The sequence below is a fragment of the Archocentrus centrarchus genome, chromosome 4, assembly GCF_007364275.1.
Source record: "Archocentrus centrarchus isolate MPI-CPG fArcCen1 chromosome 4, fArcCen1, whole genome shotgun sequence".
Lineage (NCBI taxonomy): Eukaryota > Metazoa > Chordata > Actinopteri > Cichliformes > Cichlidae > Archocentrus > Archocentrus centrarchus.
In genome coordinates, this window is record NC_044349.1 from 19657505 (window position 1) to 19684352 (window position 26848).

Below are 26848 nucleotides of genomic sequence, written 5' to 3' on the forward strand. Positions count from 1 at the left end.
AAGAGACTGCTGTGATATTAGATGCTTTCAGAAGTGCTTTAAGCAGGGCGGGGGGGATCATTTGAGTTCACTTATTAAAATTTGTAGGCAGCATTTCTGTGGTTTATGGCACAAAATGTATATTTTTGTTAAACTAGTTCCACGTGCCTTGAAATCAGGGCTCACTGTTAATAATAAAATACTAAAATACAGGATAGTTGAATTGTGTTTTCTTGTAAAGGAAGGACAGTAAATTTTGATTTTTATAGCACCTTTCAAAATAGAAATCACAAAGTGCTTCACAACAAAATGCCATAACATTTTTCTTTTTTAAAAGGCTGAACAAAACACAAAAAAGTGAACAAAACACCACACCTTTCACTTAACACAGTTTTGGAACTATGTATAAAGCCTTAAATACCCTTTAATCTTGTGTCACCTTCTCTTCCGCCATTAACTTAGATGCAGGTGGTTGATAAAATCACAGAAAGGCACCTAGATTGGTCGGAGAAGCTGCGGGCCTTAATGGTTTGCCAGGTGCTGTAAGTGCAGCACTTGCAGCCAGGAATAAAAAGGCAGAATTCATGGAGGCTTCGCCCCTCCTCTGTTGCTCAGTCACTGTGTCAATGGGGCACTGACAAGCAGCACCTAAAAAGGCGCACTGAGCTGCTCTGGAGATTTTTTTTTTAATGCCATTTTCATCACTGTTTTGTTCCAAACTGCTGTAATGAAGGTGTTTGCTGTTTATCTAGAGACTATGGAAGCTATGAGGTGACAACAAATCCCTTGTGCACATCGAGGTGTAACCTAAGGAATCAACACGGATGGTCGGCCGGAGATTACTGAAGACTTATCGACTTTTAAAGGTAAACAGAAAAGGTGAGTTACCTGTGGGACGCAAAAGGCACGCCTCTTGGCAAATGGAACAAATAGCGGACCGCTTGGTCCCTTCGCCCGGTCGTGCATCTCTCTCTGTCCGTTCCTGTGCGCGTTGGGGACTTCGGGATGTCGTAAATGTCAGTGTTGAGAGCATTAAAGAAGAGGTGAGTGAGTCTACCACAGAACATAAAGCCTGTATTGTAACGCCCCGCGGTGTGAGAGGTACCTGGGGTCGCCAAGCGTAGTTTGCAGGTGCGGTAAATGCCTTTGGCGTGTTATCTGCAACGTTTTCGGAAAGTTTTCTTGTCTTTGCTGTGACCTTTCCCCACATCTGAGTTGTGATCGCCAAGCAACATGGCCTCCTTGGTTTATTTTACGCACAGCTCACTCAGCGCTCCCAAGCCGCAGTGTTTCTCAGTTTTGTGTAGTTCTGAGGTCTTTATAATCCTTATCTCTTTACCCACTTCACTTTCATACCAATATATTGTTATCTATTAAACTGTGTTCAGTAATAGTACCCTAATCGTAAAAGTGGCTACTGTCACACCTCCCTGTCTTATCTCACACTAAATCCAGTGTCATGCACAGCGTTTATTTTACCCAGGCCCGAATTGTCTATGAGGTATTATGATGCTGGAGACAGCCGGCTGTGAGTTGTGACGCTGGTGCTGGGAATCCAACATGGAAGTGCGGAAGGATGAAGGCCGAGGGCCGTGGTCTTCTTCAGGAGCATCTCCCGCACCGTCCAGCTCTGCCTGCTACAGGACCAGTATCGTACTCTTCCTGCTCTCCTTCCTTATTATTGGCATCTTTGTTGGCCTGGTTATAGGTGAGGCTGCATTCATCGCAAAAGTCCATGTCTTGGAATAGTTTCTAAATATTAAATTTAATGTTTTGTGAATTATTTAGACTAGGGGTATTAGTCTGTTATAGTAATGCAGTTCAGTCACGAGCGGGCCACACCAATAAGACCTCTGCATAATAACCCACAGGAAGAAGGGGGGAAAAAAACTTGAAATGTACATTTAAATAAATAGATTCAGATTTTGATTTCTTGAGAAATTCAAGTGCAATTTTTACATTTCCATACTCAGTCTTGCAGCCATTTTTACAGACAAAGATATTACATTAATATAACACTGAAGTAAGGTAACTAAGATATGCAGCTGTGCTAAAGCAAGACTATTATAATGATTTCTGTAGCAGCTTGTAAAAGATACAAGAATTATGCTTTATCTGAAATTTTCACCTTCTCAAAGCCTATTAAGTGGGCTGGATTTGGCCCTTGGCAGACCAGCTGTAGCCCACCGGCCTTATGTTTGACACCCCTGATTTAGACTATGTAAAGCCACAGGCCAGTTTATAAGCTGATCTAATTCAGTTTTATTTTAAGTTCACAGATTTCATTAGAGATGCAGTCACTGACTGATAATTTCTCCTTTGCCACCAGCGTACCTTGTGCAGGAGCAGCATTATTTCGTGGAGACAGTGGAGCTGAGAGGTCTGAAGTATGATGCTGCACTTCAGGATAAGAACTCTGGTTTCTCCATAGTGCTGTCCTCAGTTTTAAAGTCCAGGGTCAGTGCTGATTTGCAACATAATGAACACACAGTTTTTAATTTAAAAGGTTTGTTTAATTGTTACTAATTCTCAAACTTCAGATTAAAAATGTCTTCACTGCCTCATCTATATCACATCACTTTGCTGGTTGTGGTGTTGTTGCCTATGGGTAAGCCAAAGCTGAAATGAGTCATTTATTCAAGACAAAGGGCATCTCGAGGATGTAAGATAGCACACTGCATGCTTTTTCTCGCCTTCCTAGTAACGTTAATGGAGATGTGGCGGTGACGTTCAGACTGGTCTTCAGTGTGTCCAAGATCCAGCAGTATTCAGACAACTTTATTCAGGACTTGCTGAGAGAAGGGCTCAGCTCATCAATGCATGGGAAACCACTAGAGGTGCCTGACTTTGGACATATCAGCGCTATCATCTTGCTCGGTAGTTAAGCTATATTGTCATCAGTTGTCTGTCTGTTGCACAGTGGTGTTTCTGAGAGCTTCCAGGCCTCGTGGATTTAATATTTTCTCCTTCTTTATAGGAGCAAGTGGGAAGTCATTTTATACTATTGGTGATAGTATGATAGGTAAGACACACACACACACACACACACACACACACATACAGACCTAGTAATATACCAACTTGTCTGGACACTAGGGCACATCTACATGAGAAAACTACTCAATAAATCAATATGGTCCTATTCAACAATGTTTTCATTGTCATATTTGGGCTCTACTGTAAAACTGCTTATTAATTACATACAAATGGAATCTCCACTGTAAACTGGTTGCTGTAAATTTTACAGTAACTCACTGGCAGCTGGATGCCAGTGAGTTACTGTAAAAGCGTTTACAGTAACTTTACTGTAATTTCATTTGCAGCAAAAGAAATGTTGCTGTAAATGAAATAAAAGTGAAGTTAGTGTTGATGAAATTACAGCTACATTAATGTTACTGAAACTGAAATTACAGCAATATATTTTTACTGTAAATTAAATTACAGTAAAGTTACTGTAAACAATTTTACAGTAAATAATTGGCATCCAGCTGTTGGGAAGGTACTGTAACTTTTTACTGTATTTTCATATTTTCTTAACTGTATTTATATTTACAGCATTTTTGCTGTATTTTCATTTACATTGTTACAGGATTAGAATATATTTTTTATTTATAGCCAAAGGAATCTTATAGCAATATTTACCTGTGCAAAAAAGCACAGAAGTCAAGCACGGTCAATCTAATTCTCATTGCCTCAAAAAAAAAAAAAAAAATCACAATTACTCATGAATATCTGTCATTACAATTATGCTTTTTAATTGTTGAAAGTACACTTTACAAAATGCTTATGCACTTTGTCTATTAACTTGGTCTTAATGCTAATAACTATTATGCATGTCTACCTGCCCTAATATCTTCTACAGTACTGCAGTACTCTTATCATTAGCGAAGCTAAAATCAAATATTCTCCAGATGATGGCGCTCCCCTTTGGTATTAATTGAATTGCACCACAGCCATCCGTCCTCCACCTAAACACCCATTCATTACTGTCCTGTCAAATCATCATTTACTCCAAAGTCTCATCTTTTCAGGAGCCAAAAATCAGCCTCCTTTGTGTTTTGTAACAGAACAGTTTTCAGCTTATCCACCAGGTTCTTAATGGAGTCATTTATCTGCAGAAGAATTTCTTTCCATAGAGGGACATTTAATTCCTCTATTTATATCTGATAAAAGTCTCCAGTTTTGCAAAAACTGTATCATTTGTTCTTTATTCACTTATTTTATGCATATTGAAAATTTTCTCTCATCTGGGCTCTCCAGTCAGCTGTCCTGACAACACTTTCACCTGTGACAATGGAGAATGTGTCACTAAATTAAATCCAGAGTGTGACTTCGTGCCAGACTGCGCAGATGGATCTGATGAAGCTCGCTGTGGTGAATGATTCCTCAAACTACAACAGACATAACAGTCCACAGTAGTCCGTTATTCCCTCTGTTAATAATGAGTGTGCATTGTTACCAAAGACCTTAGGGGAGTATATCAGGACATATGATGCAAATATGCATTGTCTGCTTTTAGTCACTTACCCTTCGTTTTCTTCACTCAACCCACAGCCTGTGGTACACGTCCTGCCATGGGAAGTCGGGTGGTGGGTGGTGAGGCCGCACGGCAAGGGGAGCTGCCATGGCAGGTCAGTCTGAGGTTCCATGGGGAGCACATGTGTGGAGCCACCATTCTCAATGAGCGCTGGCTGGTCAGTGCTGCACACTGCTTTGAGAGGTAGCCCTAATTTAATACATTTATATACAATAGTGTGGAATTGTATTTTTGCTTGTTAGTCAGTAAAACTAGTGCCAGTGGACTAGAGTTTCATGATCAGATTTCATGACTACACACCATGATTTATGATTTCTCTCTTCTGGTTTTAGGGTCAATAACGCCAAAGAATGGACCGCCATGGTTGGGGCAACACTGGTGAGCGGTGAGGAGCCAGAGTCCAGTACGATTAATATCAAGTCCATAACTGTGTCTCCATACTACGACGCCATCACCACTGACAATGATGTGACAGTGCTGGAGCTGGAGACCCCTCTCACGTTCAGCTCTTACATCCAGCCCATCTGCATACCCTCGCCGTCTCATGTTTTTGCACCTGGTCAGAGCTGCATTGTGTCAGGATGGGGCGCTACAGACCAGTTAAGCTGTGAGTCTGCAGGAGTGTGCGTACACCAAAACACAACAGATGAATAATTTAGTGTCAAAAGCAAGCTGTTGACAGACTTTAAGCAGTGAGCAAGGGCTGTCAATCATATTTTTATGCAAATGAGTTCCCCACTCAGGAAATTTAAGTCATTTAGTACTTATTTCAGACAGATCAGTTTAAAAACAAAGAAATCCTAAATGCATATTCTTGAAAGCTGTCATCTTGTCATTAAGAATACTGACTGCATGTTGAAATGTGACAAGTGGGAATAATCAGTATGCCCTGTGTTCTTCTGTCATGCAGTCACGCTGCCTTCCACACTGCAGAAAGCTGTGGTGAAAATTATTGACTCTAAGGTGTGCAATAAGTCATCTGTGTACAGAGGAGCTATTACTCAAAACATGATGTGCGCTGGATTCTTGCAGGGCAAGGTGGACTCGTGTCAGGTTAGTGCTGTCTGCAGCCCTCCGAAAACAGTTCACATATGGTGGCTATAATCGGATGAGCTATAATATGTTAATTGTTCTGAAAATGTGGGGTTTTTTTGTGGGGTTTTGTGTTTTGTTTTGTTTTGGGGTTTTTTTTTTGGGGGGGGGGTGCATACACTGATGATCTGGCCTTGTTTTTCTTCCTTGAAATTGTGAGTAGGGCTCAAAATATTAATACTGTTCTCACTCTAAAAATAGAGACCTATAAGCTGTCTGTTCATCTCAGTGTAACTGTGCCTTAGTCCTTTGTTTCTTCAGACAAAAACACAAAGCTTGTAACAATGTGTTAAATGCACTTACAGGTACCTCCCAGTAGGTTATTGAGGTTCAAGGTTTAGAGTTGATGCATAAAGTCATGGTAATTAGCCTAAATGTGCTCACATTCTTGATCAATCAAAGCTGATTATCTGAAGTTACCAAAATGACACTTCTCACAATTCTTGTCAGCATTTTTGTCAGCTCCTGAAATGGAAAATAAGAGGTCATGTGTGTCATGTGCAGGGTGACTCTGGAGGGCCTCTGGTGTGTGAGGGGGTCCCGGGAAGGTTCTTCCTGGCCGGGATAGTGAGCTGGGGTGTAGGCTGTGCCCAGATCAACAGACCTGGGGTTTATTCCCGTGTTACTAAACTCCGCAACTGGATTCTAAGCTATGCAGATCCCAACTCGGTTCATTATTATGGCCAGCATGTTCCCACCGTGTCAGTTTCTGTGACAGAAGGGACATTTAATACTACAGCCGTACCCAGGACTGTAGCCATGGATGTGTCACCTGCACTACTGCTACCTGGTAATGTCATCCTGAAAGAGCCTTAATTTTATGAGTTTTATCAGTTACTAAGAAAAAATAATAATTAACACCTCAATTATAACCACAAAATTCTTCATTTGTTTAATCTGGCCATATTTCTTCCAGACTTGAACTGCAGTGGAAACTTTAAGTGTAGCACCACTTCCTGCATCAGCAAGGTCAACCCAGAGTGTGACAGAGTCCCAGACTGTCCCAATGGGGCCGATGAAAGAAACTGTGGTAATTTAAAATGCATGAAGGACGGTGTATGAAGAATTTAATGGTCATTATTCTTAATTGTGCCTTTTTTTTTTTTTTAAATTGTAGACTGCGGCTTACGCCCTGCGCTGGGCTCCCATAGGATTGTAGGTGGAGTTACTGCTCGGAGGGGAGAGTGGCCTTGGATTGGCAGTCTTCAGTACCAGAGACTTCACCGATGTGGTGCCACACTCATTCACAATAGGTGGTTAGTGACTGCAGCACACTGCTTCAAAAGGTATTTTATACATTTATATCAAAGCTCCTTTCACTGCAAGGTCAGGAATCATTCTAATATTCATAACTTACATCTGTAGCGATTCGAGTCCCGATAACTGGGCTATAAGCCTGGGATCTGTGCTGCGGTCTGGGGTAGGAGCCCTGGTCATTCCCATCCAAAGGGTAATCATCCACCCAGCCTTTAATGGCACCAACATGGACCACGATGTGGCTCTGCTGGAGCTGGCAGTTCCAGCCCCGATGTCTTACACCATCCAGTCTGTCTGTCTTCCCTCACCAGTGCACCGCTTCTTGAAGAATGCAGAGTGCTACATCATAGGCTGGGGATCCATGAGAGAAGGAGGTGAGAGATGAACCATCGCCTCATACTAATACCACGTGTAATTTTCCAGAAGAAATTAATAGGATGAGCAAGATGATGGTGAAACAAACAAATGTGGAATTTTTTGAGGCCCCACAAAAAATGAATCTAGTGTCTTCACTGAGAAGTGAAGGCAAGAATGCACAAGAGGTGAAATAATTTTCATGTTATGATACTGAAGACTCAGGAAAACAGACTTCATTTCAAACAGTCTTTAATAGTTTAAGAGAAGTGAGTAGAAAAGCAGCCGTAGCTACGTGGGCTCCATGGGCTGTATTGCCTTTCACAAATGAATGTGATATGAATGATACGTAGATATTATTACACAAAATCCAAATATGAATATCTCTTGGCCATTTTTCCTTTATCAGCTAAGATTCCAACTTATCTGCCACTGAAAGTCCTGCTAAACCAGAGCAATGTGGATGGAATTTGGTTTTAGTCTTCACAGCAAAAAAAAAAAAAAAAAGTTATTTAAGTGTTGCAATCAGACCTGGTCTTTGTGAAAATGCATAGTGCTCTAATATATTTGTTCATTTCCACAGGTTCATTGACCAACCTGCTACAGAAAGCTGCAGTGAACATCATTGAACAGACAGGCTGCCAGCAGTCATACGGTAACGTCCTGACTCCCAACATGATGTGTGCCGGATTCATGGAGGGAGGTCGGGACACCTGTTTGGTAAGATGCACTTCTGTACACTGTATTACAGTGATGTCTTTTTCCCATCCTGGAAGCTTGCTGAACATAAAGGTGGTGCATCACTGGTAGCAAATAGTGCTGAGAGGTTCTAGGAAATATGACTGCAGCTTTTTTACAGTGAATGGTTAACCAGGCCAGAGCAAAGTTAATCTTGAGCTTTACCCTTTAAAGGCTTCTCCAGTTCACTTTTGGAAAAAGTAAAAGCTCATGAATAAATTATGGTTTGAAAACAAGTATCAGATGTGATAGAAACAGACTATGTATTGCAAATTCGATCACCTCACAAACATACACTGATCTGACGGAAAAGGTATGCTTATTTTTTTTCTCAAAAAAAAAAAAAAAATGCAGGGTGCCCCTTTGCACCCTCTCCCACTCCATAATCTTCTTATGTAACAAAACCCACATGCATTCCTGTCTCGGTCAAAGCACCTGGCTTCTCAGCAGCAGTCAAAGTGACATTTTCTTTCTACCTACTTTTTTTTTAATTCCCCTGCTTCCACACTCATCTTCAGTCAGCTATCCCACTCATAACAAAAGCATTGAAGTTATTTCCATTTGAAATAAAACCGTTTTTTTTTTCTTATTCAATAATCTAGGGAGACTCCGGGGGGCCGCTGACTTGTCGTCAACCCTCTGGTCAGTGGTTTATTGCTGGAGTGACCAGCTGGGGACACGGATGTGGGCGAGCTGGTTTTCCAGGTGTTTACACTCGTGTGACGTCTATGAGGAGTTGGATATCTACATACCTACCATTCTGATGAAGCAAAAACTGTGTCTGCAGAGGAATGCCAAACACTGCAGCAGAACTGAGGTCACGCTAAAAACCACACACAAATACTCAGTGTACACAGTACTGACCTTTGTGACCCTCCGGTCATAGGTGCTGATGGTAGTGCTGTGCTTTTACCTGAACTGGGCCCCATCTTCTTTCCACGTGTACTGAAGAAACAATCCGGAGTTGTGGCTTACAGACATTCAGCTAACATGGATCATTTCAAGTATTTATTACAGTTATTTATTTTCATGGATGGTAAACCTACTGTACGTGGTCTTATTTTCATTTTTTTTTTTTGTGGAGTATATGTGTTTCATTTATGAGTAAGTTTCTTTGTCTTTTAAACTTTTACTGCAAGGTGGGTTTGTGGGGAAAATTTAATCTGTATGAGCGCAGTGATAGTGGAAGCTTTTTTTTTTTTTTTTTTTAACAGAAACACAACAGAATACCTGATTGAGAAGATTGATTTTCTTTTGGGGGGGGGGGGGGGGGGTCACTCCTTGCAAATGATGTTCAGACTTTTCTGGCTCCCTACACAAACTCAGGAGGTGGTTCCCAGACATCTAACAAACCACGCACACAAAACTAAGAAAGGGGCAGTAACCCGTCTAGCGAGGGAGACCCCCGCTGAAACAAACCCACTACTGTGGAGGGCAGCAGATAGAGTGACAACTAGAAAACATGTCAGACAAAACAGTGTTGTTCTCCAGGTGTACTTTGATATAGGTCTGTTTGGAAGCTTGTAAATGTCAAATTCATGGCAGTGAAAACAGAGTTACTCAATTCTTCCCGATAATTTCTAAGCAGCTGTTTTACACTTTTTCTTTTTTTTTTAATCCCCCCAAGGGCGCCAGCACACAAGCATTCAATGGACAGGGAGATAAGTCACACTAAGTAAGGCGTTTCTATTGAGCAACATTAGCTGACCAACTTGTGACTGCCACATTGTAGCAATATCATTTTTCCAAACTGCTTCTGGACTGTTTAGCAGCACAATGGGCTGAATCTCACATCACAGAGCTAGCATACACTTTAAAACACATTCACACTTAAACAGGCAATTTAGAGTTTCCAATCAAAATGGCAATGACATGCAAAAGATGACTTATATTTCAAACATAAAAGATACAATCACTTCAACATTGGTAGTGAGCTGTTCCTCCGAGCAAAATAAAAATGTCCACAGAGACACTGTCATGGCTGCAGTCCGCAGGCTCTGCTCTGCCTGCCTGCCTGCCTGAGAGGTATTGTGACTGATGTTGTGCGGCTGCCGTGGCAAAGTTGTGCACAGCTTGTGACCTCCTGCAGAGCACTGTGCTGGTCCTAGCTGTACACAGCAGCCTGTAGAAGGGAAGGATGAAGAGCGGGGTGTTCACATGCGTGCTCTTTCTCTCTGCAATCTGGAGTTGTATGTTCGGGACACAGTATTCCAGGTGTCCATATATCGGTCCATACACATGGCGATACATTTCTGTTCGGGGCAAAGCAGGAAAACGGGGTTAATGGTGACACAAGGCAAAAGGGCAACAATTTTCAGAGAAACGCTGCTCCTGGTGTTGTAGTATATGCTGCTTAAACGCTGTTGGATGCTATGCAGCTCGTATTCTAAAGAGACACTAATTTAAAACCAGTAGTGGCATGCTGACCATCTTAGCAGCAGCGAAGGACACTACAGAACTGGCATATGCCACAACTCTACCAGTAGCTTTCCACTGGCCACTCAGCACCGCTGGAAACAGCCACTTATTCTCCTGACTGGTTTAATTAAACAAAGTGATTAACACACACAAAAAAAAGGAAGAAAAATTCTCCTGAAGCACTCTTTTTGTAAAATATAATTGTAGGAGTAATTCAGCAGGAAAAGAGACCAACACAGCACGACTCAAGCTGAAAACAAGACATAGTGAAGACAAAGACGGCAAGTCTTCATCATGTTTTGTTTTCAGCCTGAGTCACGCTGTGTTGGTCTCTTTTCCTGCTGAATTACTCCTACAATTATATTATCTTACAAAAAGACAGGAATACTTGCATCTGTCCCACTGAAGAGCACCTGTCAGATAAGCCTTTAGAGCCTTGCAGCACCAGAGTTTGGAGTCAGTAGATTTTACCAAGAAAAGTGACAAGCAGTTTTAGCAATCACTACGCTAGCAGTTTCATCTGCAGTCTTTCTAAATCCACAAGGAAATCAGTTCATTTTGAGGCAGCACATACCTGTTCAGAGTTGTCCAGTGTGCTTCCAGGCTTGCTTATGCACTTCTTGAAGCATTTGTCTGTCATTCTCTGAAATATGAAAAACACTGTGTTACTACTAGCATTTACTTTTCAAAGCTGAACTGCTCTTACACCAGCGGATCAGAATTTTTTTGGCTATTATTTTTAAATGTGTGTGAAAACACCGTTCAGAGTTGGATTGACTCAGAGGCCGAACTCGGATTAAAGTATCTGCTTGTTTCAACATTTCAGTAACGGCTCGTGTTTATATGAGCCATGTTATATAAATGTGGTGACACAGTAAACCACATATAAACATGCTGACAAGATCAGTAAACCTAACAGAAGTTTTTGTGAGGAAAAACAAAAAAGTCTTATATACAGATTAAATGACAAACATTGTAAAGCTTTATAGACCTTTAAAGGTGCACAGCATGTATTTGAGCCTTCTGTGGGTTGCTAGCTTAGCAGCTGTGTTCATTGATTTACCTGCAGCAGCTCTTGCGCGTTAGCCACCGCGATCTGGACCTTGACCTGCTCCATAATGGTACCGGTGTCCATTTTCCCGCCGGACCCTCCCGCTGAGAAGTCTGAACCAAATCCGTCCATTTCCGTCACAGTCGTTTGTTTCAAACTGCAGCTTTGCTGAGCTACTTTCAATACACGTGCAAAAAGCCCCTGCTAACCTTAGCCGACGTGAGTTTCCGTTGCCCTTGACAGAAGCAGAGGCTATATACGTCATTTCCGTGTAAGTAATTCAGTGTCATGGGAAATGTAGTTTTGTTTAGCATAGGCTTCCCCGCTACAAATAGCATTTCAGTACTACTAGGTACATTAAAACTTGAAAATTAAAAAGCATTTCCAAGGGCACTATGTTTGTGACAATGTAGGACATGTTAGCAGTGCTGGGAGGTACACTGACATTTTCATATCTAACAATAAAATTATAATAAAATGTGCAGCTTATCAGATTAGCATTTAGCATGTAAAGGCCAAATAAATTATATTTGAACTTTTCCAACTCTCCTACTAAGTAAATACAATAATGATAGAGGGAAGGGGAAGTTTATTCTTATGGTCTCATGCCTGTATTCTGTTATTTCACTCTTATTTCAGCTGCTCTTCTTGTGCGAAATGGAATAATTTTATCCAGTGGCAAAAAGTGTATTCCCCAGTGCAAACTATCTGCTTCAGTTTCTTTGTGGCAGTTTCCATCATATTCATAGAAATCTGCAAAACATGTGACTTTTTGGTGACTTTCCCTAATTGGCATGACATTAGACAGGCTAACCTCCACTTAGATATAATAAAAAGCCTTCCTTGCCTTCTTCACGTATATTGGGTAAAAGCCATAAAAGTGCACGTCCTGTAGAGCCAGTCAAAGTGTGGAACATTGTCTCAATATGCGAGACAGGGGGGTCAATGGATAAAAATGCTGTGCAGTCCCACACAAAGCGGGACATCTGGTCACCCTTATGGTCAGCACATGATCCACCACCACAAAGTGCTCACAAAAATGTGGATGCTTTGGTTAGCCATGCGGTGGAGCTGTTCTCCACTAAATGATCCCCTGAGTTTGACTGAGCTGAGTTCAATTTGACTGTTTTCAAATGTGCTATCAACAGATGCATGTAACTATTTATGAAGTAGATATTCTTTGTACAGATCAACAGCATGCCAGGTCAAGTTTCTTGTCCCCTGTCCAATAAGACACTGTTCATCTTCATCTGTTTCTGCCACTGGAAAAAAAAAAAAAATTTTGCCATCCATAAGTCAAAATTTCAGGTTATTTTCTCAAAAATGTAAACTTAACTTAAAATGTCAAGTTATTTTCTCAGGATACAGTTTAGCTTTTTCATAATTATACTGCATTTCCCTTTAGTTTTTTTTTTTTTGGGGGGGGGGGGGGGTATTCTAGAGATGGGGCATTTCTGTCAACCTCCTTGTTTAAAAGCAAAATCATTTTCACTAAGTGTTAGGACTAAACATGCCAGCTAGCCTTGGTAAGCGGGTCATTAGCCAAAACATTTACTGCAGACTAAAATAAATTAAGAGCAGGAGTCAACTGCAGAAATAGAAAGTCAGAGGAACCTCTGTGCTGTTTGATGTTGGAGCCCGGGGTTAAGGATGGCCTCACCAAGGACCCCCAGCTTTATGTTTCAGACTCAATGACCTCACTGAGAAGACCACCTGCCTTGAGTGAACAAATAAGTTGTACAGTGCAGTCAACAATGGAGCGGCGGTTACTGTCATCCAAACAGACGCTCACTGAGTGGTTTATTGCACTGCCGGGGGTGCTGAGGAACAATTGCAGGGGGTCTGATTAGTGTTGCGTCTGCCCAACAGTAATTAATGACCAGTCATACAATGCTTGGACCCACTCTCATGCAAACACACACAAGCGTACAGTCCTCAGGCCAGTTAGGCGTCAAGCCCTGGGGGTTGAAAGGGGGGAAGGGGAGAATTGGGTTAAAGTACAGCAAAAGGAATTAACCCTAGATTACAATCATGAGTTCATTAATTTAATCTGCTTAAATTCTTAATCTCCTTTAGGCACACTTGTGTGTATGAAAGCATTTGGCTCTGCCAGCAATAATGAGCATGAGAGACAACGGTTATGAAAATGTGAATTACCAGCAAGTCTGTTTATGGGTGCATTACACCAGGATGTTAGGTTACTGCAGGACGTTCCATTTTCTAAGAAAGAGACATTTGCTAACTTGATAAATGAGAGGCACTCAAATGTAAATCCCTTGTCAAGGAAATAATAGGAGAGGAAATCATGGATAAAAGGGAAGAGGGCTTAAAACACTGCTGCTCTCATCCACGCAAACTCTGACAGCTAAGAAGCAGCGGCAGTTTATAATCTTCAAAAGCAGCTGCTGAGTGACACTAAAAGGGAGTTAAAAACAGGAAGAGAGGCAGAGGAAACCTGAGATGTGTGGCAGCCACTTTGGTGGAGTTCAGTCAGCTGGGTGCAAGCCAGACAAGCCAGTCTGTTGTTGGTGAGGAGGAAAAAAATTCTCCATTGTTTTAAATACAAGTTAGACTTCAAATATTTAAGCTGAAATGTTCTTTGCTGCCTTTTTATTGTGCTTGTCCACAGCAGGCATTGCAGCTTCCCAAAGCACAGAAAGCATTAATAACGTTAACAAAACTTCAAATCCATTTAAATGCCCCACTAAACCACAGATGTAGCTTGAACAATAGAGCCTTGAAACTGGCACACCTTAACAGACTTAATTGTTCCCATCATCAATTACACATGTAGGCATGTTGGGGCATGTCCTGACAAAGGCCAGTGCACAGAAAACACACTTAATTGTTAAATTTTCTCACTTTAGTTTATTTTCTAAAAGTCTGAATTAGAAATGGTAGCACTAGTTTTCAGAGCTTCGCTGCTGTGTCATGTGTTTACCCAGCCCGTGAGCACAGGCAGGCTGACTTGGCTGATTCCTAACTGACCTGCTTCTTGTCCTGATAGGCTACTTGGAAACTGAGGCGAATTCTTTATGAATTCTTGCAAACCTCATGAGTGCTTAATTCCTGCAGAAAATGCCAGGAATTCAGCTGAAGAAACAATCTCAGAGCCCTCAGAAGGACTCAACCTGCAATCATATGATCATTAAGACTGCTTGCTATGTGGAGCTGGCTGTGGTATGCCTGGTGCTGTTGGAGAAATATTACTGATAGCTGTGAAAAACTGTAATCCTATAGCAATTGTCAGTTTGCCATTTTTGTTTTATCCTAATCATGATTTTTGGGGGGCGGGTCAATTTGTGGGTAGTTTACATTCTTAAATTAGGATGTACACATGGTATTTTATAATTGGTTTTTACTTTATGATGAAAATAATCCAGGATGATTTAGATTTTCATTCTTGTCAACACTGTGAAAGATTTGTTGCAATATTGAGACCTTATGAAAATGCAATAGCTGACTGAATTGGGGGGAAAAAAAGGGGAAAATCTCAATAATTGAGACATTTTGTGTGGTCTCCGGGCAGAATTGTCTGTGGGTGGTGATGGGTGTGTTGGAGGGACTCATGACTTTCTAAAACCCTTTTACAGAGCATATTATTAATCTTTTCAAGTTCAGTCTTTCTCAGTTGTTTGTATATATGTTACCTGCTGTGTATCTTTTTCCCTTTCATGCAATTAAAAATCGAGGTTGGGCATTTATAACTTCACAGCGCTGTCTTTTACTTTTGGCACAGGTGCAATTCTGGATTGTGTTTCCAAATGCATGCGCTATGTTTATATTGTTTTTGATTTATTCGTTCATTCACATTCATCTTGGTCCAATTTGAATCATAGCTGTGTTAAGCAGTCTGCACTGAAATGATTGCAACAAATTCCAACACTTTGTCAAAACTCAGACCTGTCTTACAGGTGTGTTTTTAACAAAGCCTTCACCCTGTGTGTGTATATAGATTAAACTAAGTATTGGTGCTATTCTAGATAGTTTTTTTTTTTTCTCCCTGTGATTTTTTGCGTCTATCATTATGGGGGTTTTTTTGTTTGTTTGTTTGTTTGTTTTATAGAAACAAATTTCTATTGTCTTGTTCCGCAAAATCATTTACAAATACAGGCCACTTGCCGTTCATTGATAGTGGTGAAACGGAGATTTTCTTCTTTGTGCACAATCCAAGGAAAGGCGAGAACAAAGCAGACAGGTGAAACATAGAGTGACAGGTGTTTTCGGGCGATTCCTGGCAATGGTGCTTGAATATAATGATGGACATTGATCGAGGTTGGCTGGAGAATAAAGGAAGGCTCTGCGCTGCTGTTGGAGCCTATTGGCCGGCAGCAGCAGGAGAGGGAGGAGCCAGAGGAAACGCCACTGCGGCTCCCTCGGCTTTTTCTCCCTGCGCTCAGCTCGTCGCTCTCCCGCAGGCTCCGCGGCTTCACCCACAGCGCACAGAGCTGCTAACTTTTCACATTTGTTTTTGTCGCGGTCAGAAACTCAAGAGTTTGGAGACACACAAATGGCTCAGCCGTTTCCCACAAGTTTAGGATGTGATACAGATTTAAACTCGGAAAGCGGACTCGTCTAAACTGTGCCACAACTTCAAAACAAGATCGACGACGGGAGCGAGTTGCAAGTCGAGATAAAGAAAGGGATCAGGATCGGACCCGCTCCTATCGAGGTAAGATTTAATCCTCCTATACATCGATCAGTGAGATGCGCGCTTGCTCGGTGTTTCTCTCACTTCCGAAATTTGAGGAGTTCATTTGCAGGCTGTAACATTGTATCCTTTGATCTCGGCTGATCGTAGCAGCCTGGATGCTTTGTGGGCTGCTGCTAACTTGGGAGGAAAGTTGAGCGCATGCTGGAAGTGCTGACCAGAGTTTCACATTTACTGCACAAAAACGAAATGGATCTCACGCTGAGTTCCCCCCCACGGAAGTCCACCGTCTCCCTTTCAGCTGGATTGAATAGCCGATTTAAATTTATCTGCTGTGAAACAATGGAGGCTTTTAAGCGGAAGATATTTATTTGGTTGTTTTCAAGTTATATGTAGGCTCTTTGTTAGCCTGCCGCGCCATGCCATCGTAAGTGGGTAGTTTAAAAAAAAAAAAAAAAAAAAAAAAGTGAAATGTGTTGCTAATAGATTGCTATTATATTTCCGAGAATTTTAAATAAAACAGAGCATGGAAATTCCTCTCACCCCAAGCCTGCGATAGATGATCAAAATCGTTTTTTTTTTTTTTTTTCCTGTTGCACTATGGTTGCATAATTTTATCCTAGAGGAGCTGCTCTGAGGTGTCACATCTTATGTGGGCTTGAAAGCTCTGCCTTTGGCAGCGTCTTGTATGCGAGCCAGCTGAGAAACAGAACAAGCTGGCAGGAATTTATTGGCTTTGCTTGTGGTTGGAGGTGACTCACAGCCCTGAAATGGGAAAAGGGTGGAAATATGTGATACAGGACAACACGCCCAGGTGTTTTTTCTCACCTAACCTTAATTGTTGAAGGTTATTCTAAGAGCCAGTTAGTGCAGCTCATTTGTTCTCACGGGTTTGACAGTGATGTAGGCTTTATAGATTTGTTTTTTTGCACAGTGTAAATCATTAGGCCACGCACTGGTTTTCTGTGGGAGTGCGGCTTATCTGATCTCCTTTCATCCCTCCACAGTCTGAAGTCCATTTCCGCTGCAGCCCAACATACTGATAAGAGTATTATTTAACAGCCCATTCATCGGGTGTTGGCAGAGTTTTTGTTTAATCATAAAATGGGAGGAGTGTTTATGGTAGAGTTCACTTCAAAAGATGCTGCATGACATTTATAACATCCCTTGTAACCGGTTGGCTGTAATCAAAATTTAAACGGTTGAATTAGCTATAAAGGAGTAACTTTCCCTGAGTGCTTGTAATTTATTTTTTTTCCCTCTCTTCTCTCTGTTCTAGGTCAAAGTCAAGATGTCTGTCAGCAACCACGAAAACAGAAAGTCTCGTTCTAGTTCTGGCTCAATGAATATCCAACTCTTCCACAAGACATCCCACGCGGACAGCCTGTTGACTCAGCTCAACCTGCTACGCAAACGCCGAGTCTTCACAGATGTTGTGCTAAAGGCCGGCAACCGTTCCTTCCCCTGCCACCGGGCCGTCTTGGCCTCCTGCAGCCGATACTTTGAGGCCATGTTTAGTGGCGGTCTCCGGGAGAGTCGTGATGCTGATGTCAACTTCCACGACTCTCTCCATCCAGAAGTACTGGAGCTCCTGCTTGACTACGCTTACTCAGCCCGTATCATCATCAATGAAGAAAATGCAGAGTCACTACTGGAAGCTGGAGACATGCTTCAGTTTCACGATATCAGGGATGCAGCGGCAGAGTTTCTGGAAAAGAACCTCCACCAGTCCAACTGTCTGGGGATGATGCTGCTGTCCGATGCCCACCAGTGCCAGAGACTTTATGAACTGTCATGGAGGATGTGCCTGGCAAACTTTGCTACTCTCTTTAGGACAGAAGACTTCCTAAGCCTGCCCAGAGACAAAGTTCAGGAGCTCATCCTTAGTGAGGAACTAGAGGTGGAGGATGAGAGTCTGGTGTACGAGGCCGTTATTGACTGGGTCAAGGCAGACATGGAGAGGAGGCACAGCGAGCTGCCCGAGCTGCTGCGCTGTGTCCGCTTGGCGCTGCTGCCTGAATCGTACCTGCTGAAGAACGTTGCTTCAGAGGAGCTGGTGATGTGTCACAAAGTGTGTCGGGAGATCGTTGAAGACGCTGTACGGTGTAAGATGAGGATCCTCCAGAATGATGGGATTGTAACGGGGTTCTGTGCACGGCCAAGAAAAGTCAGCCAGGCTCTGCTGCTGCTCGGAGGTCAGACTTTTATGTGTGATAAAGTCTACATGATCGATAACAAGACCAAGGAGATCACCCCAAAAACAGACATCCCCAGCCCCAGGAAAGAGTGCAGTGCGTGTGCTATTGGTTGCAAGGTATGTATGCAATGAACCATCTTGAACATGTACACTTTTGTTTGTTTTGTTTTTTGTTTTGTTTTTTCATAGCTGTTTGAAGATGTAAACACGTTGTGGTTTTGCTCCCTGTCTCTCAGGTTTATGTTACTGGAGGACGTGGCTCTGAGAATGGAGCGTCCAAAGATGTCTGGGTCTACGACACATTACATGATGAGTGGTCTAAAGCGGCGCCGATGTTGGTAGCCAGATTCGGACACGGTTCTGCAGAGCTTGACCACATGCTGTATGTTGTGGGAGGACACACTTCCCTCGCGGGATCCTTCCCTGCCTCTCCGTCTGTGTCTCTCAAACAGGTGGAACAGTACGATCCACAGACCAATAAATGGACCCTCGTGGCTCCGCTCCGAGAAGGAGTGAGCAACGCTGCCGTCGTCGGTGCCAAAAACAAACTCTTCGCTTTTGGGGGCACCAGTGTAAACAGAGACAAATACCCCAAGGTACAGTGCTTTGATCCCTGCCAGAACCGGTGGTCGGTGCCGGCTGCCTGTCCGCAGCTGTGGCGATACACGGCTGCTGCCGTGGTCGGCAACCACGTCGTCGTGATCGGCGGCGACACGGAATTCTCGGCTAGCTCGGCGTATCGGTTCAACAGTGAGACGTACCAGTGGTCAAAGTTTGGCGACGTGACAGCCAAGCGGATCAGCTGTCACGCAGTGGCATCAGGAAACAGACTTTATGTGGTTGGAGGGTACTTTGGGGCACAGAGGTGCAAAACACTAGACTGTTACGATCCAGCATCAGACTCCTGGGACAGTGTGACCAGTGTGCCCTACTCGCTCATTCCTACTGCCTTCGTCAGCACATGGAAGTATCTCTCGGCATAGAGATGCACTGACTCTTTGAGGTTTTGCGGTGAGTAATTGTAGCTTCTTAAAGTGACACAAACAAACAAGATGTCAATTACTGTATGTGTGCTATTCATAGGTGCCCCTTGAATTGTCAGATAATATATGGGAGCTTGCTTTATAAAAACAGGAAGATCTTAAATTGGCTTAAACCACACTGTTACAGGTGAATGCCACTTTAAACCATAAGAGGCCAGTTTAAAACCCCTCACTGTTTTCAGGGTTGCTAATGGTTACAGTGGTTACACATTATCTAGCTGCTGTGCCGGCCGGGTGTCGGATAAACACAGAGGAGTCCTGGTTTAGAGAGCAGGAGGAATGTCAGCGGTGCTGATAATTAGAGAGCGAGAGCTACACGACAAGACCTCTGACACTGACAGGAGAGAGGTGGAGAGGCAGGGATCAGGTCTGTGCTTGTAGGCAAGTGTGCAGGGTGCTCTGCAGGCCCAGTGCTGGGTGCTTCCTGAGTGCCTGTTATGAGTCAGTACATTGAAGCAACTCTAAGTCTTAAAAGTTGATGCGTCACATTCGGTGTGCTTTAGATAAGATCAGAGACATACCTCCTGTTAGTTCATGTGAAGCAGCACTTAAGAAATCAACATTTTACATGACTGGAAAAACAAAGAAGTCCTTTTGTTTTCCTAAAAATTTCATCTAAGGTTTTGCAGAAAAAAAAATAACAGGAAAAAAAACTTATATTAATTCTGTATGTGCTTTTTCACAATAACAAAAAGTCAAACTAGTCATCAGGAATTCAGGAATACAGAAAGTGAGTGAGAATTCATCTCAAGGCTTATAATAATATGATTGACTAATGTGCTGTAACAACTTAAGAATATTAGGAGCCAACTGGCCTGAAGGGAAGGCAGGAGCCAGTTTTGAGTTTCATGTGATATCGATGATACATATTTCTCCTTGGGCATTTTCACTTTTTACACAGAAGCTTGTAGGTGATATTTTGGAGCATGCAGGTTTATTGATTTTTACGTGTTCCCAGTGGCATAAGAGCTGGTTTTAAATTTCAAGAGGCTTGTGCTGCGGTCTTATTTTAGTTCTGGTGTAATCAGAATGCTGCAGTAGTTATTGAACGTCTTGTTTTTATCTTTATTAGAGTAATGAAACTGTAAATATTTTTTTATGACACTTTTTTTTTTTTTAATGGCTTTCTTAAAGAACTTTCTTTCTTTCTTTCACCCAATGTAGCATTTTGTGCTACAGGCTCAGTGAGTCAGCGTTTTCAAGTAGCTTATTTACCCCAAAAATTTCTTATTTATCAAAAATAAAAATAAATGTTCCACAATAATCAGTCATTTGATTACGCAATAATTGCTTCGCTTTGCTGCTGAACACTTCGTGAGACGCTGGATACCACCTTCAAATATAACTGTTCATAATGACTCTAAAGCTGGCAGCCATGTAGCTTAGCTTAGCACAAAGAGTGGAAAGAGCTAGGCTGGCTCTGTCTAAAGCTAACAAGAGGATTTGAAAAGGAATCATTTGTATATGACTCTGGACAAAAATGTTTACTCAAGTAACTAAATTTAGCTAGTTAGGTGGACTTTTGTTATTTCTCTGTTTAATTTTTATGTTAATAGTCTTTTACATAGACTGTATATAAAAGATGGGCATAGGATTGGATTTTTTTTGTGTGTGTGTGTGTGTGTGTGTGTGTGTGTGTGTGTGTGTGTGTGTGTGTGTGTGTGTGTGTGTGTGTGTGTGTGTGTGTGTGTGTGTGTGTGTGACCTTGCAGACTTTTACATCAGCTTTAGTTTACATTACAGTGCACCAACTAAGCATGCACCCCAAGTGGTGGACTTCAAAGAAGTAACAGAAATGACAGGGTCTCCAGTTGTCTGTGTCCACAACAGACTATAATCCAGGCATAAGTGGATTGACTCACTTTTGCAGCCAGCCTCAAGTGGCCTCTTGAGAAACTACAGGTTTAGGCGCTTTGCATCGGCTTCATTTTTCAACCCTGGGGATTACTGCTTGGTCTCTTGGCTCCAGCTTCATATGCACTGTGTACATCGCACCATCTCACTGTCCAAGAATATGATTTAATCAATTGTTGCTTGGTAATTCTTTTTCAACCTTCAGCTAATTTTAAATAAAACTTAAAATTTAAGCTGTTCTCGTATGTAAGAAATATCTGGCTAGCAAATAGCCTGAGTGATGAATACAGAGTTATAATACAAACAGATGTGGTCTTCATTTGATATTAAATGTAAAATGAAGTCTCAGTTATGTACTGAGATACTGATGCAAATAGTATGAATGAAGGTGACGGAGTATTTATTTATTTTTTTTGTGCTTTGGATTATTTTCTGTTCGACAGACCCAAGGTGCAGTTTGGATAAATCTTTCTCTTCTATACTGCAAGAACAACTGCATTCTCAGGAAAACCGTAAAGCGACATCAAGCGACCTCCTTTTTATGCTGCCAAGGAGTTAGAAACTAGATCTAAGCAGAAGCAAGTGAGAAGCAGAGGGCTTATGTGTGACTTGTGTCGACAGTAAACAGCTGGGGATGATGGAGCTGGGGGCTTAGCATTATGAGGCTGCTGGTATGGGCCAACGTATCCATGGTAGCCAAGGTTTTCGGGCTGGGATGGAGACAGACAGGCTGCCTGTGAAAGATCAAGGCACCGCATCTTTATGAACTCTCGCAGTTACAGTAGCCGCCATCCTGCTGCTGACTGCCTTTATGTTTATTTACTGCACAGATGGAAAAGGCTCGGATTTCCAGCTTGTTAAGCACACTTCTTCCCCTGACCCTTGTTGGTGTTTTCTCTCTCTCTCTCTCTCATTCAAGAAAGGGGGGGGGGGCATTGAAAGGAAGAGCAAAGTTGGAGCAACAGATTGACACATGCATGAACACACAAACCAAGGGAGAGGAGGAGGAGATAAGTGGAGCGCTAGTAAGACCAGGAGAAGCAAAGCTATATTTTCCACCATTTGGCAGCCGAGTCTAACGCCTGCCTAAAAATACATTGCTCCCGAGGTTGTCAACTTTCAGCTGGGGTTAGAGAGAAGAATACTTGTTTTTTTGTTTTGTTTTTTTGCAAGTGTGTGTGTGTGTGTTCGTGTGTTCCTTCCCTCTCTCTTGATGTTGGTGCTGCCAGCCACCAGTTGGCTCTAAGTATTCGCTAGTAGTCTGAGACTTTATGCAATTGTAAAATCACTTGTTTTTCACTACTCTCTCTCTCTCTCTCGCACACACACACACAAATACACACCCAAAGGCACATTACTGGCATTGCCTTTCCTAGTAAAAGCCAGCCGTCCTTTCTCTAATTTTGGAGGAATGAAGGTGTGGCTTGCTTTCCCATTAGTAAAGATTTGTTAATGTCGCCTGCGGTTCGGGCCTCGCAATTTGCGTGGCTTGTATGGGATTACCAGCCGTCCTGCTCTTTTTGTCACCACCTACTGTAGTTTGTTGCCCCGTGCATTTCCACCAGATGTGACTAACCGCAGACTTCAGGGCCAAGCCAGAACCCACTGCTGATGGGAAAAGTATTTGTAAACGTTAAAGCGTCATGGTTTGTGTTTGTTCTGGTCTGAATGGGAGTAAATGCCTCGAACGTTTTTAAACAGACTTAAAACGTGCAGAACTAAACGCGCTTAATTTTGTTTAGACTTTTAGTCATATATTTAGTGTGTCTTTTGGGAATGGTAAACAGAATGGCATCAGGGTATGGTCTGGTCAGTTGTTGGTGCCAGACTACAGGCAGACAGCGTGTAACTGGAGATCTGCAAAGGTTGAACAGTCTCTCTTTCTCTCGCCTTTAAACCACTGAACTGTAATAGCCCTGAAATGCCTGTTATGATGTTTTAGCCTCCCCCTCCCCAAAAAAATCAGAAGTAAAGCAGCATTCTTCTTTTTAACGGCTTCAACTGACGCTCTTAGGATGTGGGCACAGCTCTGTGTGATAGGGTACACCTGGAGAGGTCAGAGGCCACGGAGGGACTCCTTGGCGGTTTCTCTTCATCCCCAGACAGCTGCTATGAAATGGAAAGGTCACAGTGGGATCAGGGAGGAGGAGTGCAGAGGCCTCAGTCACTCAATACTAATGTTTTATTAATGCCTTGCTGTGAGGGCCACCAGGAACACGCGCTGAATGAAGCTTTTATTGTGGCATCTGTGTACAACAACGCCCCCCCCCAGCTCATACGCACACACAGACACACACAGAGTTAGCACGTGCACGCACACTTCGTCTCAGGTCCCTTGAGTAATCAATCTGCCACATTACAGCCCTCAGCACAAATGCTTAAATTTGCATAAACCTAATGGTGTTTTTATTGGTCTTTTCTCCACGCTGGGAGTAACAAAAAGGAAAAGGGAAGACGATGCTTAAAATGGCTGAATAATCACCCAGACTAATTTGATTACGCCCTTAAAAAGAGACGAGCTGTCATACAGTTACAGCGGCCTCATCAGAAAGCCAGCTGGGGAAGGACAGAATGTGTCTGCCTGGTAATTAATCTGAATTACGTAATATTTGCTGAAGTAGTACTGAAGTGAGGCTTATCCAGTCACAGAGATGTTCTTTGTTCCAGTCTTTAAACTGGAGTTTCTGCAGGGATTCATCAAGACCTGCCTCATTATGCTTTAGAGCCGTACCAAGATGCCTGTAAGACTGAGCTCATTTGTCCTTCATGCATCCCTGAAAACAATGCAAACTCATGTAAATGAAGTGACTGGGATTCATACGTTGGTCAATACTGTGCAATTTCAGGTGGTCATTAGTAAACATGGCACAGGCCTGGTCACACACAAGGGGCACCTAAAGAAAGGATTCAACTAAAGAAAGGCTTTGGTTTAGTTAATTGGGTTTCTAGAAGATGCAGATGTGGTTTTAGTTGAATAAGGCTTTAAAAAAAAAAAACAAATGCATCTCTTGATGCAGGTGTCATTCATTTGACGAATGCGACCCGCTCTTCTTGAGGTGTCTCAAAATGGACATTGTGTAATTTTACAAGACAAAAAGCTTTTGCAAAAACTCAAAACTTGAGGTAAACCTCAGAGTGCCAGATCCAATCGGTGCATGTAGTCCCAGCCCATCTGTTTGGTCTGCAGAGGCACACATGGACTCCATTTATCCCTCACAGTGGCACACTATGGTTGCTGCTGGTTAGAGACACACACAGGGCACCTGAATAATGCCTGGGTTACAGTTATTAGGAGAAGGTTTCTTTATTTGACACATTTATTCACATTTAAACCCAAAGTTTAAATGCAAGTCGGAATGAGTCATATGTATATGAATAGCTGTACTTTGAAATATGGGCGAAGGGTGAACACTGTAAATGATACAACACAGTGTTGCATAAAAGTGACCTTGACGTGACAGATAATAAGGGAGAGACAGTCTGGAGCTCATCTCGAGTGACGGCGGGACTCTTTGTGGCTGAGGGAGCTGAAGTTTGATTATGCGAGACGGGCAGGATGTTGTTCAGTGGATGACAGCACGTTACCTTTTGTTGTTTTTGTATCTTTTCACGCGTTGTGAACTTTCTTCGCTGCGTGAACCCAAAGTTCAGATCACGCTCGTACCCTGACAGCGTTAACAGCAACACGTGATGGCCCACTCTCGCTGCACAGAACTGATAAACGGAACTGTGTGAGCAGAGTGGCAGCATATTTAGGTTTCAGAGGAATGCTCTTCATCATCTGCACTCGAGAAAGATTAAAGTAGCAGCAGCAGCAGCAGCAGCAAGGAGTGCTGGCAGTGACCCATGCACATGTGCACTGGCAGAGAAAGCCATGGAAACGTACCATCAGGCCTGCAGTTACATGTGATACAATGAGTGCTGCTAGTCTTGCTTTACTCGGGCTTTGATCAGGCAGGGTGAGCTGTAATTACACTGTAACGGCTGCTCGTAGGTGGAGTTTGTAACCTGCCTGAGGTAAGCTGAGGAACCTAGCTGGTTTCTTAGCTAAGCTTTCTGCAGTACAGCCAAAAAAAAAAAAAAAAAAAAAGATTAATTTTAAAAGAATTATTTACATTAATGGATGCTCACATTTAACATGGCCAAAGTTTCAAATAATGAGGTCAGTGTATGTACCGGTAATCACTGCAAGACAAAAGTGCAGGCTTCAAACTGTTTAAAATGCTTGATTTCAGACGGTTTTCTTTTTCTGTGCTTGGAGCTCTGCCCGCCTGCTGTTTTAAAACCTTCTGTTTGTGAAAGTCAGCCAATCAGAAGAAAGTTGACTTGAAGTTGGCTCATTTCACAAGGTGGATGAAGTGCGAATCATGCAAAAGTAAGCCAGGAATACATATATGGAAGTATAATGTAGCATAAAAAGGCCCCTTTTAATAGGAAGGTATTAAAAAGAATGGCACTGATACTTCTGTTGCATTGGCAGAATCGGCACACTTGCAGTGATAAACGACCTGAGATGAATACTAGAGTGCATAACTCCAGTTTAATCACGGTAAATCACACTTTGTTGTTTAAATGTTCAGTGTTCTCTCACTACAGCTTTGCTTGTTGTTCCTGTGGTACAATGCTCTGGCTGTGTCTTACTGTTAAGCTTCAGGCAGAGTATCTACAACGGTACCAGATGCGTATGGATCAGTGAAGGCTTCTGTCGTATCATCCAGCTTTGTCAGCCATGGAAATGAGAGCTCTTTAGGTTATCCAAACAAACCCCCAGCAGAGCCTGAATATGAACTCACTCCCTCCCAGTACAGAGAACATGGCCAAGTTATCTTTGCAAATATGCAGTATGCAAATCATCAGGCTCAGGTTTCTCTTCACCCCCCCCCCCCCCCCCCCGAATATCCAGTGGAAGATTCCCTCATACCACCACGAAAGGAAAATTAGACGCTGAGGTTGCAGAGGAAGCTGGAGATGAGAGATTCCAAAGACTTCATTACAGTGTTTGTAGTAGAAAATGCTGCTTGTAGCTGCAGGAATTTGAGAATTGCCACATAAAGCCTCCTATCTGGATAAAGCAGATAAGCAGATGGTTTTGGAATATGAGTTTTTTTTTTTTTTTTCTTTTCTGAGTTCACTGAAGCTTATTACTCTGGGGTCCCCTCTTCTGCCACCCTCAGATATTCATTACTAAGCAACATAAATGGCTGGGAGGGCTTAATCTCACATGCCAGGAGGACTCTGGTTAAATATTGCCCTGTCCAGAGGCATTATTAGTGCTCTGTGGGTAAGCCTGATAAAATAGCATGGTGATAAGCTGATGTGTAGCCTGGAGGACTGAGGTCTCTGCGTTCCTCTCCTCTCCCTGAGAATGTCCAGGCCACCCCTCTGGTCATATGCCCAGCATTCACATACAGGGTCCTTGTACAGCAGAGTTCATGGGACCCACACATTAATCCCCTTCTGTCTCTTTTCCCTCAGATGAGCCACAGAGTCTGGTATGCAGGAATGTGTCTCCCTTCAGTGGCTCCGAGGAGGAGGAGGAGGAAGAGGAAGAGGAAGGGGTTTGCGTATTCACGTTGTTGCTCCATCCAGACTGATTCACATTATCTTCAGCTGCAGAGAAGCGAAGGCCTGGAAACAGCACAGAGACTGGAAGTCTGCGGCTTTCTTTTCTTTCCTTT

General features: G+C 42.6%; 3 protein-coding genes across 9 annotated transcripts; 2 read left to right on the forward strand and 1 right to left on the reverse strand.

The window, feature by feature from the left end:
* Positions 1–633: 633 nt before the first annotated feature.
* tmprss9 (transmembrane serine protease 9) lies at positions 634–9137 on the forward strand. 7 transcript variants are annotated; one of them, XM_030727871.1, is made up of 17 exons: positions 634–1022; positions 1447–1687; positions 2309–2436; positions 2520–2587; positions 2681–2856; positions 2957–3001; positions 4240–4353; positions 4534–4699; positions 4849–4901; positions 4992–5123; positions 5427–5569; positions 6113–6398; positions 6525–6638; positions 6726–6894; positions 6974–7239; positions 7803–7939; positions 8560–9137. In XM_030727871.1, exons 2-17 carry the CDS (start codon positions 1540–1542, stop codon positions 8719–8721), a joined length of 2307 nt encoding a protein of 768 aa, XP_030583731.1. In that variant the 5' UTR covers positions 634–1022; positions 1447–1539; the 3' UTR covers positions 8722–9137. The 7 variants fall into 7 exon arrangements, with proteins under 7 accessions (XP_030583731.1, XP_030583727.1, XP_030583724.1 ...); XM_030727867.1 differs by having other exon boundaries at positions 1435–1687; positions 4849–5123; XM_030727864.1 differs by having other exon boundaries at positions 4849–5123.
* An 81-nt stretch (positions 9138–9218) lies between these two features.
* timm13 (translocase of inner mitochondrial membrane 13 homolog (yeast)) lies at positions 9219–11673 on the reverse strand. The gene is made up of 3 exons (XM_030727872.1): positions 11439–11673; positions 10950–11018; positions 9219–10209 (listed from the first exon to the last, which is right to left on the reverse strand). Exons 1-3 carry the CDS (start codon positions 11556–11558, stop codon positions 10111–10113), a joined length of 288 nt encoding a protein of 95 aa, XP_030583732.1. The 5' UTR covers positions 11559–11673; the 3' UTR covers positions 9219–10110.
* A 4154-nt stretch (positions 11674–15827) lies between these two features.
* Positions 15828–26848, forward strand: enc3 (ectodermal-neural cortex 3). The gene is made up of 4 exons (XM_030726547.1): positions 15828–16098; positions 17357–18391; positions 18511–19285; positions 26646–26848. The coding sequence occupies exons 2-3, from the start codon at positions 17369–17371 to the stop codon at positions 19255–19257; spliced, it is 1770 nt and encodes a 589-aa protein (XP_030582407.1). The 5' UTR covers positions 15828–16098; positions 17357–17368; the 3' UTR covers positions 19258–19285; positions 26646–26848.

Coding starts and splice junctions, on each gene's coding strand:
- tmprss9 (XM_030727867.1), top strand. CDS start 1,540: ATGGAAGTGCGGAAGGATGAAGGCCGAGGGCCGTGGTCTTCTTCAGGA. Junction 1,688..2,308: donor CTTTGTTGGCCTGGTTATAG/GTGAGGCTGCAT, acceptor CTTTGCCACCAG/CGTACCTTGTGCAGGAGCAG. Junction 6,639..6,725: donor GGCCGATGAAAGAAACTGTG/GTAATTTAAAAT, acceptor TTTAAATTGTAG/ACTGCGGCTTACGCCCTGCG.
- timm13 (XM_030727872.1), bottom strand. CDS start 11,558: ATGGACGGATTTGGTTCAGACTTCTCAGCGGGAGGGTCCGGCGGGAAA. Junction 11,019..11,438: donor ACGCGCAAGAGCTGCTGCAG/GTAAATCAATGA, acceptor TTCATATTTCAG/AGAATGACAGACAAATGCTT. Junction 10,210..10,949: donor CACTGGACAACTCTGAACAG/GTATGTGCTGCC, acceptor TGCCCCGAACAG/AAATGTATCGCCATGTGTAT.
- enc3 (XM_030726547.1), top strand. CDS start 17,369: ATGTCTGTCAGCAACCACGAAAACAGAAAGTCTCGTTCTAGTTCTGGC. Junction 18,392..18,510: donor CGTGTGCTATTGGTTGCAAG/GTATGTATGCAA, acceptor CCTGTCTCTCAG/GTTTATGTTACTGGAGGACG.